This window comes from Indicator indicator, unplaced genomic scaffold (assembly GCF_027791375.1).
Source record: "Indicator indicator isolate 239-I01 unplaced genomic scaffold, UM_Iind_1.1 iindUn_scaffold_202, whole genome shotgun sequence".
NCBI classification, from domain to species: domain Eukaryota; kingdom Metazoa; phylum Chordata; class Aves; order Piciformes; family Indicatoridae; genus Indicator; species Indicator indicator.
The window spans coordinates 45,200-63,175 of record NW_026539279.1 but is presented as its reverse complement, the minus strand read 5'-3'; the positions used below and the strand labels follow the sequence as shown (position 1 = coordinate 63,175).

The following is a 17,976-nucleotide window of genomic DNA, read 5'->3' as shown; positions in this document are numbered from 1 at the left end:
CGGCGCTCTGGGGGCGGGAGGGGGGGGGGGCCTGCACGGGGGCCGCACCCCCCGCCACCCCCGTAGCTGGGTGGGTGGCATCACCTACACATGCCCATGGGTCTAGAAGCCACCTGGGTCTACCAGGAGGAGCCTGGCATGAGTGGGTGACCCTAAAGCTGCTGAGGAAAGAGGGCACTGTGGTGGGAAGACCTGCCCCGAGGCTGGCATGGAAAGCTCTGCACACAGAGTGCTGGCACGGCTGGGCTGCTCTGGCTGCAGAGTGGCACAGGGGATGGTGGAGGTGGCACTGGGGCAGCTGGGCACAGCCAGTGTCTGCTGGTCCTGTCCATGGCCAGGACACCAGCAACTCTGGTGCCACACTGAAACTGGTTCCTCCTGAGGAGCCCAGCAGCTTCTGGTGCCCATGGAGGTGGTACTGAGAGCAGAGACCTGCCCCTCGTCGCTGACCTGGGATGGGTCACAGAGGGCAAATGCCCCCACTTTGGTGTGCAGGGAGGTTGCATGGTGCAGAACCAGCCCCACCATGGGAGGCAGGGGTGATGGAGAGCAGCCCCTGCTCAGCCTGGGGCTGGCATGGTGGAAAATGTTCCCTGCAGAGATGCAGAGGGCATTAGGATGGAGCTCGGTGCCCACAGCCTGCAGGGGGTGCCAGGGTGGAGGACAGCCCCCCATGATTGGGGGTGCCAAGGGGGACCTCATGGATGGAAGCTGCTGGTGCCATTTGCCACATGTGGGACTTGTCTTTGCTCAGGGAAACCACCACAGGCAGTCATGGGGCCGCCAGAAGGCTCTGGGCCTTCACCCCCTGGTCCCCAGACCCTGAGGGCAGAGCTGAGACCCTCAGCCAGAGGTGGGCCCTGGGGGGAAGGTTGGTGGTGGAACCATGGCAGGGGGCATCCAGCCGTGGGGGGCAGGGGCACATCTGAGAGCAGCCACTTAAGGAGGCAGCAGCTGGCAGCAGAGGGCAGACTGTTCCTGTCTGTGCCCACTCTGGGCTGTCTGTAGGGAGATGCTGTGGGGCAGGAGTGGGGTGCCAGGAGTGGGGTGCTGAGTACTGGTGGTTGGTGCTGGAGCAGGGTGCCAAGAGCAAGGTGCTGGGCACTTGTGGTTGGTTCTGGGCGCTGGAGCAGGGCGCCAGGAGCAAGGTGCTGGGCACTGGTGGTTGGTGCTGGGTGCTGGAGCAGGGTGCCAGGAGCAAGGTGCTGGGCACTGGTGATTGGTGCTGGGTGCTGGAGCAGGGCACCAGGAGCAAGGTGCTGGGCACTAGTGGTTGGTGCTGGGTGCTGGAGCAGGGTGCTAGGAGCAGGGTACTGGTGGGGGGGTGCCAGGTTCTGGATCAGGGTACAGTTAGGGGTGCTAGCTGCTGGATCAGGATGCCAGGAGAAGGGTACTGGTGGGGGGTGCTGGTTGCTGGAGCATGGTGCCAGGAGTAGAGTACTGATGGGGGGGTGCTGGGTTCTGGATCAGGGTGCCAGGAGTGAGGCGTTGGGTACTGGTGGTTGGTGCTGGGTGTTGCAGCAGGGTGCCAGAAGCAAGGTGCTGGGCACTGTAAGGGGTAGTGGGTACTGGTGGGGTAGCGCTGGAGCAAGGTGCCAAGAACAGGGTACTGGTGGGAGGTGCTGGATGCTGGTGGGGGTGCTGGATCAGGGCACTGGTTGGGGTGCTGGGTGCCACTCTGCTGGCACTGCACATGTGCAGAGGGGGAGGGAGACAGCTCAGCCCTGGCAGCCGGAGCTGCAATTTTGTTGTCAGGGCACAAAAGCAGAAGCCGTGGGCAGGGAGGAGGAACAGGGAGTGGTGCTGGCATTGGTGCTAGGATTGGTGCTGAGAGCAGTGCTGGCACCAGTGCCAGGACCAGTGCCAGGACCAGTGCTGGGACCCAACACTGCTGCTGCTGCCCCCTACCCTGCTGCCCCACTGCTGCCCCTCACTGCCCGTGCCCCTTGCCCACCCAGCCGGGCAGATGCTTGGAACTTCCAGTGGTGGCACCAGATCTAAGCCCCCTCTGCTGGAACCCTGGCACGGCAGGAGAGGGCCAGCCCCACCCCCTGTCCCCTCCTCTGGAACTCCACTCACCCTGTTGGCACCGGCACTGGCATTTTTGGGGTGGAATCCGCCCCTGCTGGGTGCCGTGATGCAGGCAGTGCCAGCGCAGCCTGCAGCCCGGAGCTGGCGTTGCCATGGCAATGGCTGAGCGTTGAATCCAGCGCTGGCAGGCGGCGGGTGAGGAGGAGGAGGAGGCACCCAAGTGAAGAGGAATAGCCAGCAACTGCTCCCTGCTCGCTAGGCTCATGGCATGCACCTCCTCTGGGAGCACCCCCGCGGGTCAGCCTGGCTAGGGAGCCCCTTAGGGCAGCACCACAGCCTGGCACAGCACCAGCTCCCGGCACGGCACTGGCTCTTGGCACGGCACCACCTGGTCGTGGCACTGCATCTCCTCCTGGCGTGGCGGCTCACCCCGGTACAGCACCTTAGCCTGGCACAACACCGATCCCGGCTCGGCCTGGTGCCACCTCGTGCCCACCATGTGCCAGGGCTGCCTGGCATGGAGCCGGCTGCCGCCATTGCCTCTGCCTTAGGGGCCGCAGCGGAGGGTGGGTCGCGGGGGGGTTGTTTGGGGACCAGAGCCTGAGCCGAGCCTCGGCTGGTTCCTCCTCTTCCTTTTCCCCACCCTCTGCCCCCATGGCACCCACGGTGGGCAGGCAGCCGGAACCCCGGGGGCGGGCAACCCCCTCGCCTCCGTAAACTCGCCCAGGGCCCACAGCGTCTCCGCTGGGTGTCCAGGGTGGGGCTTTTGGGGGTCTGTTTTTCGGGGGACATGACCCGGACTCTGCCCTGCTGAGGGCCGTGTGTGGCAGCTGCCCGCCGCAGGTGCCTGGTGCCCGCGGGCCGTGCCCAGCTGGACCATGAAGAAGTTTGCCTCCACGCGCAGCCTCAACAAGATCCTGCAGCAGTGCGACTCCTCGTCCCGCGAGTACGAGGAGATCCAGGCCGTGGAGAAGAAGTGGCACCTCCACCTTGCCACCCCGCGAAGGCTGCTGGACAGGAAGGGCAAAACGATGCCATCTCTCTTCCTTGCAGCGCCACCACCCCCCAAGAGAGCCCCCAGCACCACCCTCACCCTGCGCTCTAAGTCCATGACTGCCGAGCTGGAGGAGCTGGGTAAGGGCTTCGGCTGGGCACGGCTGGGAAGGAAGGCTGCTGGGGTATGGTGTGGGCATGGGGCGGCAGAAGCCATGCTCAGCTCTGCCTTCACGCAGGGTGGGCAGGGGAGGGAGCAGCAGAACTTACTCTAGCTCCATCTCCGTGCAGGGGGTGCATGGTGGGGGTGCATGGGGGGCATGTGGGGAGGGGGATGGAGCAGCAGAGCCCATCCTGTGGTGCCCATCTCCAAGGGAAATGCATGGGCAGGGGCACAAGGAAGCTCCTTATGCCAGGCTGCCCATTGTGGTGGTGTGGTGGATGAGACCCTGTTGGCAGAAGGGTGCAGGACCCTCCCCCACAAAAAGGCTTGGGTTGTGCCCCACCCAGGCTCTGTCCCTCCCCAGGCTGCGCCCACCTCACAGATCTCCCCCAGGCTCTTCCCTCCCAGGCTGTACCCCTCTAGACTGTACCACCCTGAGCTGAGCCCCCCAGGGCTGTGCCCACCAAGAGCTGTGGCCTCCATACCCACCTGTGCCTGTGCCCACATCTCCTGCAACCCCCACCCACCCTGCCCACGCCTCCAGCTGCCCTGGCAGCCCCAGCCCTCAGCTCCCAGTGTTGCTTAAAGCCCCCACGCCCACTCCTGCCTGGCATCCACAGATCCTGTGCCCAAGCCCTGCACTCTGCTCAGCTCTGGTGCCCACTGAGCCCAGCCCTTCCCAGCTGTCCTGGTGCCCACTGAACCCAGCCCTTCTCAGCTCTTCTGGTGCCCTCCTTAAGCCCCGTGCCACAGGGCAGCTAAGGTAGGCACTCCCTGGTGGTGGCAGTGCCAAGGTTGGCTGGCAGAGCAGTGGTCCTTAGGACCTGAAATGTGGAGGGACCCTGCTCTGGTGCCACACGAGCTTGACTCTGCCACGATGGGTAGTTCCAGACTGGTGTAGGGTAGGATGTTGGATGTACCATGGGGAACCCACCAAGAGCATGGGCAGAGCGTGGGGCACCCACTCCAGCAGTGCCCAGTGCCAACTTGGGCCAGGCTCCTGCTCTTCTTGTGCTGGTTGTGCTGTGGTGGGGGTGCAGGGCTGGGTTTGGTGGCCACAGCCTCTCGTAGAAGGGCACCTTGAAGATTATCAAAGTCCAACCTCCTGCGTGGGAGGAGAACCCACCAGAGGGGCAGGAAGCCAGGCAGGGACCCACCACCTTCCCTTTCTTTCAGGGCTTTGACTGAAGGTCCAGAACCTGTCCCATTCTGCTCCCTGTCCCCGAGTCATGTCCAACCCCGTGGGGTTCCCTGGGAAGACCTGGACTGTGGGAGGGTCAAGCTCATGGTCAGCCATGGGGCTGAAGGGACAGCTCTGGAGTGTTTAAGGGTTTGTAGCAGCTGCTTGGTGGCTTCTTTTCTGCTGAGCTCACTGCCTTGGTTCCCCCCCTCTCTCCCTGCTTCTCCAGCCCTTGGTGCTGAAACTGAAGGTGTGGTGGCCACCAGCAGCCCTGAGGAGAGGCCTCAGAGCATCCCATTTGTGCCACTCGGGGTTCTTCCCTTTGCAGCCAGCCTGGGGCTGATGTTACACAATGGTGATGGTGTCTCACCAGCTCCTTGCCTCAGAGGACGCCTTCCCCAGCTTCACCTGCCCTCAGCAGCTTGAGCCACACCTCGTGACAGAGGGATGAGCCAACCTGGGACCCCAAGTCCAGCCTTGGGCAGGGGGGTTGCCAAGTGGGGTGTGGGGACCTCTCCACCAGACAGGTGTGAGGAAGGGTCCCTGGGCTGGGGTGAGCAGAACTGGTGGGGCTGGAGGAGAGGGAAGGCACAAAGAGCAGAGCCAGCAGCTCTGCCAGAGGATGCATCAGCACTGAGTCCTCATCTCCAGGAGGCTTTGGCATTCCAGACACTGCCTCTTGTGCCTGGAGAGGGCTGGGGAGCTGCAGCTGTCTCCTGGGAGAGGAACGTGGGGATGTGTCATAGTCCTCACCTTCTCCAGGAACCACCACAGTGGTTGGGCTCTGCTCCACATCCTTGGAGCAGGGAGAAGGCTGAGCCCTGTCCCACCACACGGCCCCAGGGATGTGCTGCTGGTGGCACATCCCCCAGCTCTGCTTGGGTTTGGGGCAGGTCCCACCCAAGCCTCAGTGGTGAGAAGGTTCAGAGCCTCATCTCCTCTCCTGAGGGGACAGTGCTGGTGGGGAAAGGAACATCTCCACCTGCAGCTTCTTAGCAGGACCTTGGTTGGATGGTTCCAGTCCCTTTGTCCTCGCAGCCTGGCCCTGTCCTGCAGCTGTGTTGGCATCTTCTGGCACGTTGGACCAATCCCTTGAGGAGCAGCTTCCCAGCAATCCTCCTGACCATGCTGGAAGCCAAGGAGATGCCTCCTTAGGGGGCATGGAGAGACTAGCAGCTCTTAAAGGAGTTTCCTCCATGGCTGGGGCATTAAAGCCCACCCAGACCTCCTGATCTTCCTTCCCTCTGCTCTCCTGGTCTGAGAAGGAAGAGGAAGGAGGAGGAGGGCTCACCAAGGGCTGGTCCAGTGGTGGGGCTGTGGAGAACCCAGCTTGGTTTGGTCCTTGCTCAGCCATGGGTCCAGGATAGGCTTTGGCCACCCCCAGGGGGATGCATGAGGAGCTGCAGCACCCCAAGAGCCCAGGGAGCGAGGCTGGGCTGGGGGGAGCAGAAGGTGCATGCCACTCATGATGTCTTCTGTTTCTTGATTCCAAGCCTCCATGAGGAGAAGAAAAGGGGGTGAGTGAAACCAAATGTGTCCTGGGGCTCCCCCTTTCCCACCAGCACCCACCCAGGCACTCGAGGAGGTGCACCCCAGCTCCTTGTCCCCTGCTTGTCACAGGGAATGGCTCAGCTGCAGGGAGCTCCCAGGGGCTCCTCCACCCCCCACACCATGTTGTCATTCCTTGGTGTTTGCTCTGCGGGGAAAGGGCCTGGTGTAGGAATGTCCCCATGGGTGGGGTCCTGAGAAGAGGCTCCTCCAGCCCCTGGAGCTCAGCCAAGTGATGTGGCAGCCATGCTCTTTGCCATGTCCAGCACTGCAGGTCCTGCTGCTCCTGGTGGTCCCCAAACCAAGGAAGTCCCTGAGGATGGACCTGGGCTGTGGGCAGGCTTTAGTGGCAGCTCCAAAGGCTTACCCAAGCCATAGAGTCCTAGAGTCACAGGCTGGCTTGGGTTGAAGGGACCTTTAAAGCTCTCCTAGTCCCCCTTTAACTACTAGAAGACCAGGTTGGAAGGACATCAAGGATCATCTGGTCCAACTTTTCTTGGCCAGATTGGCCTGGTCTGAATCTTCAAGGTGTTAATTGTCAGGGAAACCCCAACAGTTGGCTGAGGAGGAGCTGGTTTGGCTTCTGAGTGTCCTGGATTGGGTTAGAGAGGGCCACCTCCCATGGAGGCCACATTGTTGGTGCCCAGGCTGGCTGCAGTGAAGCTGGTTGCAGGAGGGCTCTGTACGTGGTGGTTGTGGAAGGGACATTGCCTGAGGGACTCTACAGAAGCAGGAGGTTCTTGTCAGGGTTGAAAGCTCCTGGATGGAGCAAAGACATCACCCTTGTCCTGGCCCTGCAGTGTGGACTCTTCTGCATTGGTGGTGGTCAGAATAGTTTTGGTTGGAGAAGCCCTTTAAGATCATCCAGTCCAACTGTTGACTGCCAGGGCACCACCAAACCATGTCCCTCAGCAACACATCTCCACAGCTTTGAAGGTCCTCTAGGGGATGAGGACTCAGGGTTGGGGGGGACTCAGGCTCATTCTGAAGATCAAAGTTAGATCTGGGCCAGAATTTGCTCTTTTTCTAATGGAAGGATGAAGGTTCCTCATCATGTGGGACAACCAAGAATGGTCCCTGCCATGGGAGGTGGCAGGACAAACCCTGGAGGTCAGGCAGGCTGGTCCAGGAGTGCTAGAGATGCAGCAGGTGCAGCTCGGGGTGCTGGTGACTGGTTGTGCATTGTGGTGCTTGAGTGGCTCCAGAAACACCTCCAAAACCTTCCTTAGCTGCTGGCTGGGGAAGGAGGAGACACCCCAACAGCCACTTCCCCACTGCACAGAAAGGGTTGGGTTGGAAGGGACCTTAAAGATCATCCAGAATGCCATGGGCAGGCACACAGGGCAGGCACACCTCCCACCAGCCTGGGTCACTCAAGGCCTCATCCAGCCTGGCCTTGAACTCCTCCAGGGAGGTGTTGCTGATGCTCCGCAGGCTGCAGGGACCAGGTGGAGATGGGTGTGCCAAGGGAGCTGCCTGGGCATGGTGCTCCCTGACCTGTTGATTCTCCCTTGGGTTGCAGAGAAGCTGGATGAGATCCTGGCTGCCGCCGAGCCAGCACTGAGGGCGGACATGGTGGAAGCGGACTCCAGGGCAGCCACCGTCAAGCAGCGGCCAACAAGCCGCAGGATGACCCCCGCAGAGATCAGTGTGAGCCAGCGGGCAGCCGGGCACCGTGCCGGGGCTGGGAGCACCGCTGCCAAGGCGGGGGGCACCACTGCCAGGGCTGGGGGCACTGCTGCCAGGGCTGGGGGCACCACAGGAGGCAATGCAGCTGGGGGCACCGCTGTGGGTGATGGCACTGGAGGACAGCAGCATGGCTGTGGGACAAGGGCTGGAGGGACATCAGCATGGCTGTGGGAAAAGGACTGGAGGGACAGCAGCATGGCTGTGGGACAAGGGCTGGAGGGACAGCAGCATGGCTGTGGGACAAGGGCTGGAGGGCTAGGGCTTGACATGGTGCATGGAAGGAGAATGCCTGCAGCAGATGAGGACACGGAGCAGGAGCCTGGGCTGCTGGGTGCATGCTCTCCGGTTTGTTATGGGCACTGGGTGAGGGTCTGGAAGTGGATCTGTAGGTGGTTGTGGAGCTTAGGTCTCCAGTATAGGACAGGGTCTAGCTGATGTTGGAGAGACCTGGAACTCCATGGTAATGTTGGGGTGGAGCTGGAGCTCCAGGATGATGTTGGGGTGGAACTGGAGCTCCTGAGTGATGTTGGGGTGGAACTGGAGCTCCAGGATGATGTTGGGGTGGAACTGGAGCTTCAGGGTGATATTGGGGTGGAACTGGAGCTTCAGGGTGATGTTGGGGTGGGACTGGAGCCCCACCCAGGCTGTAGTGGGCTGAGGTGAAGCTCTGGGTCCTTGCAGCTCCATCTCAGCCATGACTATGCTGGAGGCCATGGATGAGTGAATGCAGGGGCGTTGGGAGGGCCCCTGGGAGGTGCACCTTGTGCAAGCCCCAATGTCCTGCTTTGTCCCCTCTTGCTGCAGTCCCTGTTTGAGCGGCAGGGGATGGCTGCCCACGCCGGGGTGCTGGCCGAGAAGCCTCACGTCTCGCTGCGCAAGGGCATCCCTAGGACCAAGTCTGTAGGTAAGCCAAGTGCTGGGGAAGCCTCTTGTGGAGGTCACTGAAGGTCCCTGTTCAGACCTGGCACTGCCTGCAGCTGAGACCTGCTGAAGGTCGTGGGAGAGGGAGGTCACAGTTGAGTTGGAAGGGACTGGTGGTGGAAGATGTCGAGTGTGGTTCTACTCTGAAGGTTGCTGAGATGTTTGTTCTACTACTGAGATGGGTCCTGCTCTTGAGAAGATTGGGCTGCAGAAGCTGGGGACCTCCTGAAGTCCATCCTCTCATGGTGTCCTTATGGGACAGCCAGGGAGCTTCTCCCACCCCCCACAGTGGCAGGGGAGGGTGGCTGATCTTCTCTTGGCCCAGGCTGGGCTGGGCTGGGCATGCAATGTGCTGAAGGGTGGTGGAGTGGCAGACCAGGAGGTGTTCCAGGGTGACAGCATGGGGCGGGTGACAGCATGGGGCGGGTGACAGCTTGGTAAAGAAGAGGACAGTGGTTGGAAGGGGCTGTGTTGAGGCGTCAAACCCTGTCCCAAAAGGTTTGCAGGGCAGCTTGGTCACAGCCAAGATAAGCCAGTTTGTGCCCAGGTGGCCAAGAAGGCCAGCAGCAGCCTGGCCTGGATCAGCAATGGTGTGGCCAGCAGGAGCAGGGCAGGGATTGTCCCCCCTGCACTGGGCACTGCTTAGGCCACACCTGGAATCCTGGGCTCAGGTCGGGGTCCCTCACTCCCAGAAGGGCATTGAGGGGCAGGAGCAGGTCCAGAGAAGGGCAACAGAGCTGGGAAAGGGTCTGGAGTAGAAGGAGAAAGTTCTGGAGAGCTTGTAAGGAGCAGCTGAGGGAGCAGGGCTTGCTGGGCCTGGAGAAACGGAAGTTGAGGTTCTCTACAACTACTTGAAAGGAGTCTGGAACCAGATAGGCATCAAGGTCTTCTCCAACAAGTTGCTCCTAATGGAACCTCCTGAGTTCCAGTTGGTGCCCCTTGCCCTTGTCCTGTCCCTGGGCACCACTGAACAGAGTCTGGCCCCAGCCTCTTGCCCTCCATAGGTCCTTTAGCTCTTGCTGAGCATTAGATCAGATTAGGGCTGCTCTTCTGCAAGCTCTCAGCCCCAGGGCTCTCAGCCTTTGTTCCTCACAGAGCTGCTCCAGGCCCCTCAGCATCTTTCCAGCCTCCACTGGACTCTCTCCAGTAACTCCCAGTCTCTCTGGAACTGGGGAGCCCAGCACTGGCCTCAGTTCTCCAGCCGTGGCCTCACCAGGGCAGAGCAGAGGGGGAGCAGAACTTCCCTCGACCTGCTGGCCGCACTCTTCTCCATGCCCCCAGGGCACTCTTGGCCTTCTTGGCCACGAGGGCACATGGCTGGCTCACGGGCAACTTGGTGGCCACCATCACTGCCAGGTCCTTGCCAGCAGGTCACCCCTCACCTGCAGTGGTGTATCAGGAATGAATCAGAGCTGATGTGTTTCAGGGAAGAATGACAACAGAGCTGGAGATGTCCTCTCTGGAGCAGGGGGGTGGCTGCAGCATCCAACAGTGAGCCCAGGGGAGGAACTCACACAGCTCCTCCTCCTTGTCCTCCATCCAAGAGTCGGCTGAGTCTGCACACAGGGGAACCATTCTTGTGGAGGAGGACAGCAGCTCCTGGTCTCCACTTTGCTGGCCACAGTAGACAGCAGAAGCAGCTCTTGGATGAGCGTGGTGGAACTCCAGAGCAGCTAAAATAGCAAGCAGGCAAGCAGGAGAAATTGGGTTGCAATCGGGCTTCTTTTAGAAGTCCTCCTGAGCTGTCATTTGCCACCCACAGAGCAGGCTCCTCTACACAGTCAGTTGACTTCATGATCAAAACCACTCCTCACAGCAAGCAAGGAGATGAAAAACCAGCAGAGGTTTGGCTGCTTTGGCTCTTTGGCACACAGAGCTGAGGTGGCTTCCCAGGCACTTGTGACAGAAGAGCAAAGAATTCTATGGCTGCATCTCCCAAGTGTCTGGAGTCAGTGGTGGAGTTAACCCTCTGCTGGCCAATGCAAGGAGTAGAAGGGAAGAACTCTTCCCACCAAGATGTGGAGAGAAGTGTTCTGCAGTGGGGAGGCTGAGAAGATCTGTCAGTTTTCCAGGAGAGCCACCACACCATCTGCTCCAGCCTGAGGAGCAGCAGGCTCTGGGAAGCCTGCAGAGCTCTCATGGTGGCTGCAGGTCTCTTCCCTCAGCAGATCAGAGGTGATGCAGAAGGTGGCTTTGCATGGATGGAGTTGTAGAAGGATTCAGGTTTGGAGAGACCTTGAAGCTCATGGAGTCCAATCCCTTCACCCAGCACTGCCACAGCACCACCATGGCCTCTTGTCCTCCCACCATGGCCTCTTGTCCCCTCACCATGTACCATGGTGAGAAGCTTGGCTTTGTCCTCTTGATAACCTCCTGTAGGTACCAAAAGTCAAGGTTTAGGTCCCCTCAAAAGCTTTATCTTCTTGATAATCTCCAGTGGGTCCCAGAACATTGTTGTTGGGTGCCCCCCAAAGCCATTCCAGTTCCCTCAGCTTCTCTGGACAGAGCAAGATCTCCAGCCCTGCCCATCTTGGTGGCTCTTCACTGAAGTCCCCTCAGTTTGGTAGTGTGGTTCTTGTCTTGGAGGCTCCAGATCTGGCTGCAGGAATGGAAATGTGGTCCATGAGTAGGAGTGAGAGAGATGACTTTGCTCTCCTGTTTTTGCAGCCTAGGACAACACCAACCACAGGGCCTGATGTTCACCTTCTAGCCCCCATGGTCTTTTCCACTGGGTTCCTTCCCAGTCTGTCCAATTCCTTCTCAGTGTCACAGGATCCCAGAGGTGTTAGTGGTTGGAAGGGACCTCCAGAGTCCAACCCCCTGCCAGAGCAGGACCATAGAATCCAGCACAGGTCACACAGGAACACATCCAATGGGGATGGAAAGTCTGCAGAGAAGGAGACTCCACAACCTCTCTGGTCAGCCTGCTCCAGGGCTCTGGGACCCTCCCAGTGAAGAAGTTCCTCCTCATGTTGAGGTGGAACCTCCTGTGCTGCAGTTTCTATCCATTGCCCCTTGGCCTATCCCAGGGTGCAAGTGAGCAGAGCCTGTCCCCTCCCTCTTGACCCCCAGCCCTCAGATATTGATAAACGTTGCTTAAATTTCCTCTCAGTCTTCTCCTCTCCAGATCAAACAGCCCCAGGGCTCTCAGCCTCTCCTCATAGGGCAGTGCTCCAGTCCCTTCAGCATCCTCATAACCCTCCCTTGGACTCTCTCCAGCAGGTCTCTGTCTCTCTTCAACTGGGGAGCCCCAAACTGGACACAGGATTGCAGCTGTGGTCTCACCAGGGCAGAGTAGAGGGATGGTGATTGAAGAGAAGGTGGGGGGAGCAGGGACAAGTAAATGAGGAACTGCAGTGGCAGCTGTGGAAAATCACCCAAAGCCTAAGAGCCAGGCCTTGAAGAGGTCTAGGTTGGCCAAGTGTCTCTAACTGCAAAGATTTTGCTCTTAATGCTTGCAAAGTCTTGGAGTGATGGAGTGGTTTGGGTTGTTGGGACCTTCCAATGTCATCCAATCCAACTTCCCTGCAGGCAGCAGGGACATCCCCAACTAGAGCAGGTTGCTCAGAACCCCAACCAACCTCATCTTGGAATGGTTCCAGGGATGGGACATTTCCCACCTTGTCCTCTCCCTTGATGTGTTGGCTTTGTGGTCCTTCCTCCAAGCTTCCAGTTGTGATCTGATCTACTCAGTGGGCTGCTCTTCATCACAGACTCATAGATTGGTTCAGCTTGGAAGGGACCTTCCAAGTTTGTCCAGTCCAACCCCCTGCAAGTCAGCAAGGACATCCCCAACTGGAGCAGGTTGCTCGGAGCCCAAACCAACCTGATCTTGAAGCTGATGTCTCCACTGACCTCGCAGCCACCATGCCAGTCTATTCTCTGCAGACCAGGAGGTCTGAGAAGGATGAAGCTCTCCAGTTGTATCTCCTGAAAAAGCTCAGTGTCCATCTGCAGGGTGGTCAGCACAGCCCTGGCACAAGCTCATGGTTCTGCTCCATCTTCTGTAGTAGTCATGGTGACAGAAATATCCTTGCTGCAGCTCCTGGCCCTTCCCAGGTGGGAAGCAGAACTCAGCAGAAAGGTTTGAGGGCTTTGGGATCTCCAGGGTGCTGGGAAGGTGCCAATGGCTTCTCTGCAGTACACCATGGCTCCAGCTGGTGCAGGAGCTCCTCTTGAATGCTGCTCTTCAGCAGCTGCCCAGGGAAGGGTGAGAAGAGGCCAAGGAGATGATGTTGCTGTCGCTGCTGTCCTCAGCTCAGAGGGTTCTGGCCTCCATGACTTTGTCTGTCCCTCTTTGAGCTTCTTCTGTGCTTCCAGCTCCTGCTGCTTTGCTTGTGAAAACTCCCCAAAATAGCCCAGATCGAGGTTGGGCAGCCTGTGGAGAAGAGAAGATCCTGCTCTAGCAAAAAAAAAAAAACAACACTCCTTGTTCCCACCACCAGTTCTGCATCTGCGCTGGTGACACTAGTGACATCATGCCAGGAGGACAGCTGCCAACTGCTGGGGCTGCTGCTGGACAGCCCAGAAGCAGCTTTAGAGCCTGAGGAGTAGGCACAGCACCATGGTGGCTTTCTGCCATCTCCAACTTTCTCCCAACAGTATGTTGGGACTTTGGGAGCAGCTGGGTGGCGTCTGGAGGGGGAGGAGATGTGGCAAGGACCAGGTGAGCATCATGGAGCCTGGTGAGGAGGGGCAGGGTGGTGGAGGAGGCTGGAGGAAACTTTGGCTCTTTAGCTTGATGGTGATCACCTGCAGCTCTGCTGTTGGCTTTGTGATGTCCACCAGCATGCAGATGAGAAAGGGTGGCCATGAGCCAGCCATGTGTCCTCCTAGCCCAGAGCCAGCCCTGTCCTGGGCTGGTCCCCAGCAGCGTGGGCAGCAGGTGGAGGGAGGGGACTCCTCCCCTCTGCTGACACCTCCCTTGCTGTGCTGGGGCAGCTCTGGAGTCCTCAGCACAGACAGGGACCTGGTAGAGCAGGGCCAGAGGAGGCCACAGCAATGCTGGAAGGCCTCTGCTGTGAGGCCAGGTGGGACAATTGGGGTTGTTCAGCCTGGAGAAGAGAAGGCTCCAAGGAGACCTTCTGGTGGCCTTTCAGGGCTTAAGGAAAGCTGGGGACAGAGTTTTGAGCAGGGCCTGTTGTGGCAGGAGCAGGGGTGTTGGTTTGGGACTCAGAGGGAGCTTCAGAGTGGAAAGAAAGGAGAAATGTTTGCCCCTGAGGGTGGCAACCCAGGCTGCCCAGAGAGGTGGGAGCTGTCCCATGGCTGGCACCATCCCAGGTGAGGTAGTGTGGGGCTGTGAGCAACCTGCTGTGGTTGGGGATGTCCCTGCTGGCTGCAGGGGGTTGGACTGATGAGCTTGAAAAGTTCCTTCAACCCAAAGCAGTCCTCCCAGCATTGCTGTGGCCTCCTCTGGCCCCACTCCACCAGCTCCACCTGTCTCCTGCACTGAGGACTCCAGAGCTGGCCCCAGCACTGCAGGGGGATAGCCTCATCAGGGTGGAACAGAGGGGCAGAATGCCTCTCACCCTTAGAAACCCCCACTCAAGGTTTCTCTGGAGCCTGCAGGTGGAGATGTGACAGGAGACAAGAAACTGCTGACTGGAGGTGACACTGTAGGGTGTGAGCTGCACAGCCTGGTGGCACTGGGCTGGCTGGCTGGCACCTTGGCAGTTGGGTGTTGGAAGCTTGGGTGGAGCGAGAGGTCTGGAGAGCATCCAGCCTGGGTGGGGTGTGGGGCATGACTGTCTGAGGGCTGTGACACCATGGTGAGACCTCAGGAACAGTCTGTGTCCACCCCTCTGAAAGCTACCACTTGCAGCAAGCAAATCAAAGATGAAGTAGGAAGCCACCTGAGGAAGAAGGTGGGGTGAGGGCAGGAAAGGGATGGCCCAGACCCCAGTCTGAGGAGATCTAGATCGGTTGTTAGGATCAAGTTCTGCACCACGAGGGTGCTGGAGCACTGCAGCAGGTTGCCCAGGGAGGTGGTTGAGGCTCCATCCCTGGAGATGTTCAAGGTGAGGCTAATTGCAGGGGGTTGGTCTGGAAGAGCTTTGGAGGTCGCTTCCAACCCAGACCATTCCATGATGATGTGTGGGTTCTCTGGAGACCTTCTTCCTGACCCTGCCTCTCCTCTTGTGGCCCAGGTGAAGACGAGAAGCTGGCTGCTTCCCTGCTGGATGGGAAGTTTCCCCGCAGCACATCCATGCAAGACACGGTGCGGGAAGGCCACGGGATCCCCCCACCGCCCCAGACAGCCCCACCGCCCCCTCCTTCTCCGTACTACTTCGACACTGGGCCCCCCCCCTCCTTCTCGCCTCCCCCTCCGCCGGGCAGGGCCTATGACACCATCCGCTCCAGCTTCAAACCCAGCCTGGAGGCCAAGCTCCACGGCCTCCCCCAGGTCATCTCGGCGGCAGAGATATACGACCAAGCCAGGAGCTCCATCCCTTACCCTGAGAGGCAGAAGAGGGCTCGTTCCATGATAATCCTCCAGGATTCCTCTCACCTCCCTGTGGAGCCCACGGAGATCCCGCGGCCAGGCCCCTCAGCGACGCCTCCGGAGAAGCTGAAGAGGAAGGGGCGGATGATCGACAACCCCTACGCCAACATGGGGCAGTTCAACGTCAGCCTCTTCGCCCCCACCAAGCCCCAGAGGAAGAAGAGTCCCCTGGTGAAGCAGCTGCAGGTGGAGGACGCTCAGGAGCGGGCGGCCCTGGCCATCACGGGAGGTTTCTCCAGGGAGCCTTCTCCCACCCGCCGCGGGCACCGCCTGGGCACTGGCGGGGCCATGGAGTATCAGCACCACGCTGGCGTGGCCCCGGTGGAGGCTGCCGGCATCCCCTTCACCGCCATCGCCGGGGTGATGAAGGACCGTGACCGGCGCCTGGACGAGCGGCGCAAATCCACCGTCTTCCTCTCGGTGGGGGCCATCGAGGGCACCCCCCCGAGCAGCGAGATGCCCTCCCTGCAGCAGTCCAGGTCCATCGACGAGCGCCTGCTGGGCAGCCGAGATGTTCTCCTGCCTTCCCCTGTCTCAGCTTTAAAGCCATTGATCAGCGGCTCCTCCTCCTCCTCCACCTTCATCCACCCGCTGACGGGGAAGCCCCTGGACCCCAACTCGCCCCTGGCACTTGCGCTGGCCGCAAGGGAACGGGCCCTGTCCAGCCAGGTCCCGTCCCGCTCGCCCACCCCCATCCACAGCCCTGACTCAGACCGCGCCGCGCCCCTCTTCGTGGACATCCAAACCAAAGAGCCGGAGCGGGTCGAGCTGGAGGCCTTGGTGTCTCCTGCCTACTCTCCTGGAGGCAAAGGTGTCATCATTGGGACAGACTCGGGGCCTTTGGCCCCATCCAAGAGCCCCTGGGGAACCCCGTCCACCTTGAGGAAGGACACTGAGGCCCGTGTGGAGGCGACCGGCAAGGAGGAGAAGAAGCAGGAGGACAAGAAGTCCATGATCATCAGCATCGTGGACACCTCGCAGCAGAAGACCGCTGGCCTCATCATGGTTCACGCCACAAGCAACGGCCAAGATGAGATGGGCCTGGAGATCAAAGAGGAGAAGCTCACGGTCCCCGAAGGTCACCTGGAGCCGGCCCAGGCAGCCCCAGCAGAGCCCCAGCCCAGCCCTGCGGGGAAGCCCCCGGTCAGCCCGGCCTCAGACAAGACCTTGGGCCAAGGGAGCTCAGAGGAAGAGGTGGAACCCTACACAGTGACCCTTCCACCCGCCCAGCTGTCTTCGAGCGACGAGGAGACCAGGGAGGAGCTGGCCAAAATAGGGCTGGTGCCTCCGCCAGATGAGTTCGCTAACGGGGTGCTGGTGACCGCCCCGGGCACCCCAGTGAGCCAGCTGGCACCGCCCGGTGTGCCACCCATGCCAGCGGCAGGAGCACCTTCTCCCACTGGCGGAACAGCGACGCCCCCAGCAGCAACAACACCCTCAGGGAAGCCTTCTGAAGCCCCCGTCGGCCCCGAGTCTGCCGCGGATTCGGGCGTGGAAGAGGTGGACACCAGGAGCTCGAGCGACCACCACCTGGAGACCACAAGCACCATCTCGACAGTCTCCAGCATGTCGACCCTGTCCTCGGAGAGCGGGGAGCCCACCGACACCTACACTTCCTTTGCGGATGGACAAACTTTTATACTCGAGAAGCCACCAGTGCCTCCAAAGCCCAAACTCAAGTCCCAGCTCAGCAAGGGGCCAGTTACTTTCAGGGACCCACTTTTGAAGCAGTCTTCGGACAGCGAGCTCATCTCCCAGCAACACGCGGCCACGTTGGCGTCCGCCAGCATCGGCCGGCCACGCTACCTCTTTCAGAGAAGGTCCAAGCTGTGGGGGGACCCCATGGAGAGCAGCAGCAGCAGGCCAGTCCATGGGGCTGACGACGACAAGCCAACTGTGATCAGTGAGCTGAGCTCCCGGCTCCAGCAGCTCAACAAGGACAGCCGCTCGCTGGGCGAGGAACCCGCAGGCTCCACCCTGGACCCCGGGAAGAAGTCGCCGGTGGTCGCCGCACGGTAAGAGGATGAGCGCCGGGGGGCTGGGGTGGGGTGGGGTGGGGAACGAAGAAGGTTGAGCCAGCCAGGAGTGTTGTGAGGGGCAGGAATTCTCTCTCGGGGAGTAGACAGTGCTGAGATGCTTTCCAGAAGCTGGTGTGACCTCGGCCGTGGCTCCTCTCTCGCTCTCTCTCTCTCTCTCTCTCTCTCTCTCTCTCTCTCTCTCTCTCTCTCTCTCTCTCTCTCTCTCTTTCTCTCTCTCCCCACCACATGCCTGGTGACCTTGCACTATTGCTTTTGCACCCCCCACCCCCACTTCAAACCTTCCCCCTGTTGTTGATGTTCCTCCTGTCTTGATGCTGTTGTGAAGCTGCTATATCTCTGCTCATTGGTTTCCTCTCTTCAGTGTCTCCTCCTGGACACTCCAGCAGGGTCTGTGTTTCTCCAGTGCTTTCCATCCCAGAGGACCTCCAGGTGTTAGAGCAATGTCTCAGCCACGGCTGAGCAGATGCCACCAAGGTGGGCTGGGACAGCCCCTAGAGAGGGTCACAGCCAGCACCCCATGGTGCTTGTCCAGTTGGGGCCCTTCCTGGATGATCAAGCTCTGGTGGCCCACAGGGAGATGTTCTGGGGGGGGGGGTGGGAGTGCAGAGGTCAGGGGGTGCTGAGCATGGTGCTGGATTGAGCATGGTGCTGGGTCTCACAGGTCTCCAAGCCTGTGGGATGGTGGCTCAGAAGTATCTACACAGCACCCAGGTGTGGTGGATCTTCTCAGCCCTTGTTCTCCTCCATGCACAGCCCAGCGTGGAGCTCAGCCAGCCAGGAGATCCAACAGGTCCCAGCTAAGGGACCCTAGGCCAAGCAGGAGCCTCTTCCTCTTATGAAGCCCTCCTTGGGTTCCCTCATCCCTCAGGGCACCCAGGAGATGCCAATTCCCTCTCCCAGCCTGCAGCTG

The 17,976-nt window shown here is 60.2% G+C and overlaps 1 protein-coding gene across 1 annotated transcript in view; it reads left to right on the top strand.

Moving 5' to 3' along the window:
* The first annotated feature begins 2,909 nt into the window (after nt 1–2,909).
* LOC128980459 (SH3 and multiple ankyrin repeat domains protein 3-like) overlaps nt 2,910–17,976 on the top strand; it is a 33,837-nt gene continuing 18,770 nt past the window's right edge. Inside the window, exons 1-5 of the mRNA XM_054398933.1 lie at nt 2,910–3,165; nt 5,861–5,884; nt 7,438–7,565; nt 8,409–8,508; nt 14,672–17,042. Coding sequence (XP_054254908.1) covers nt 2,910–3,165; nt 5,861–5,884; nt 7,438–7,565; nt 8,409–8,508; nt 14,672–17,042 — 2,879 coding nt within the window. The remainder of the gene's footprint in view (nt 3,166–5,860; nt 5,885–7,437; nt 7,566–8,408; nt 8,509–14,671; nt 17,043–17,976) is intronic.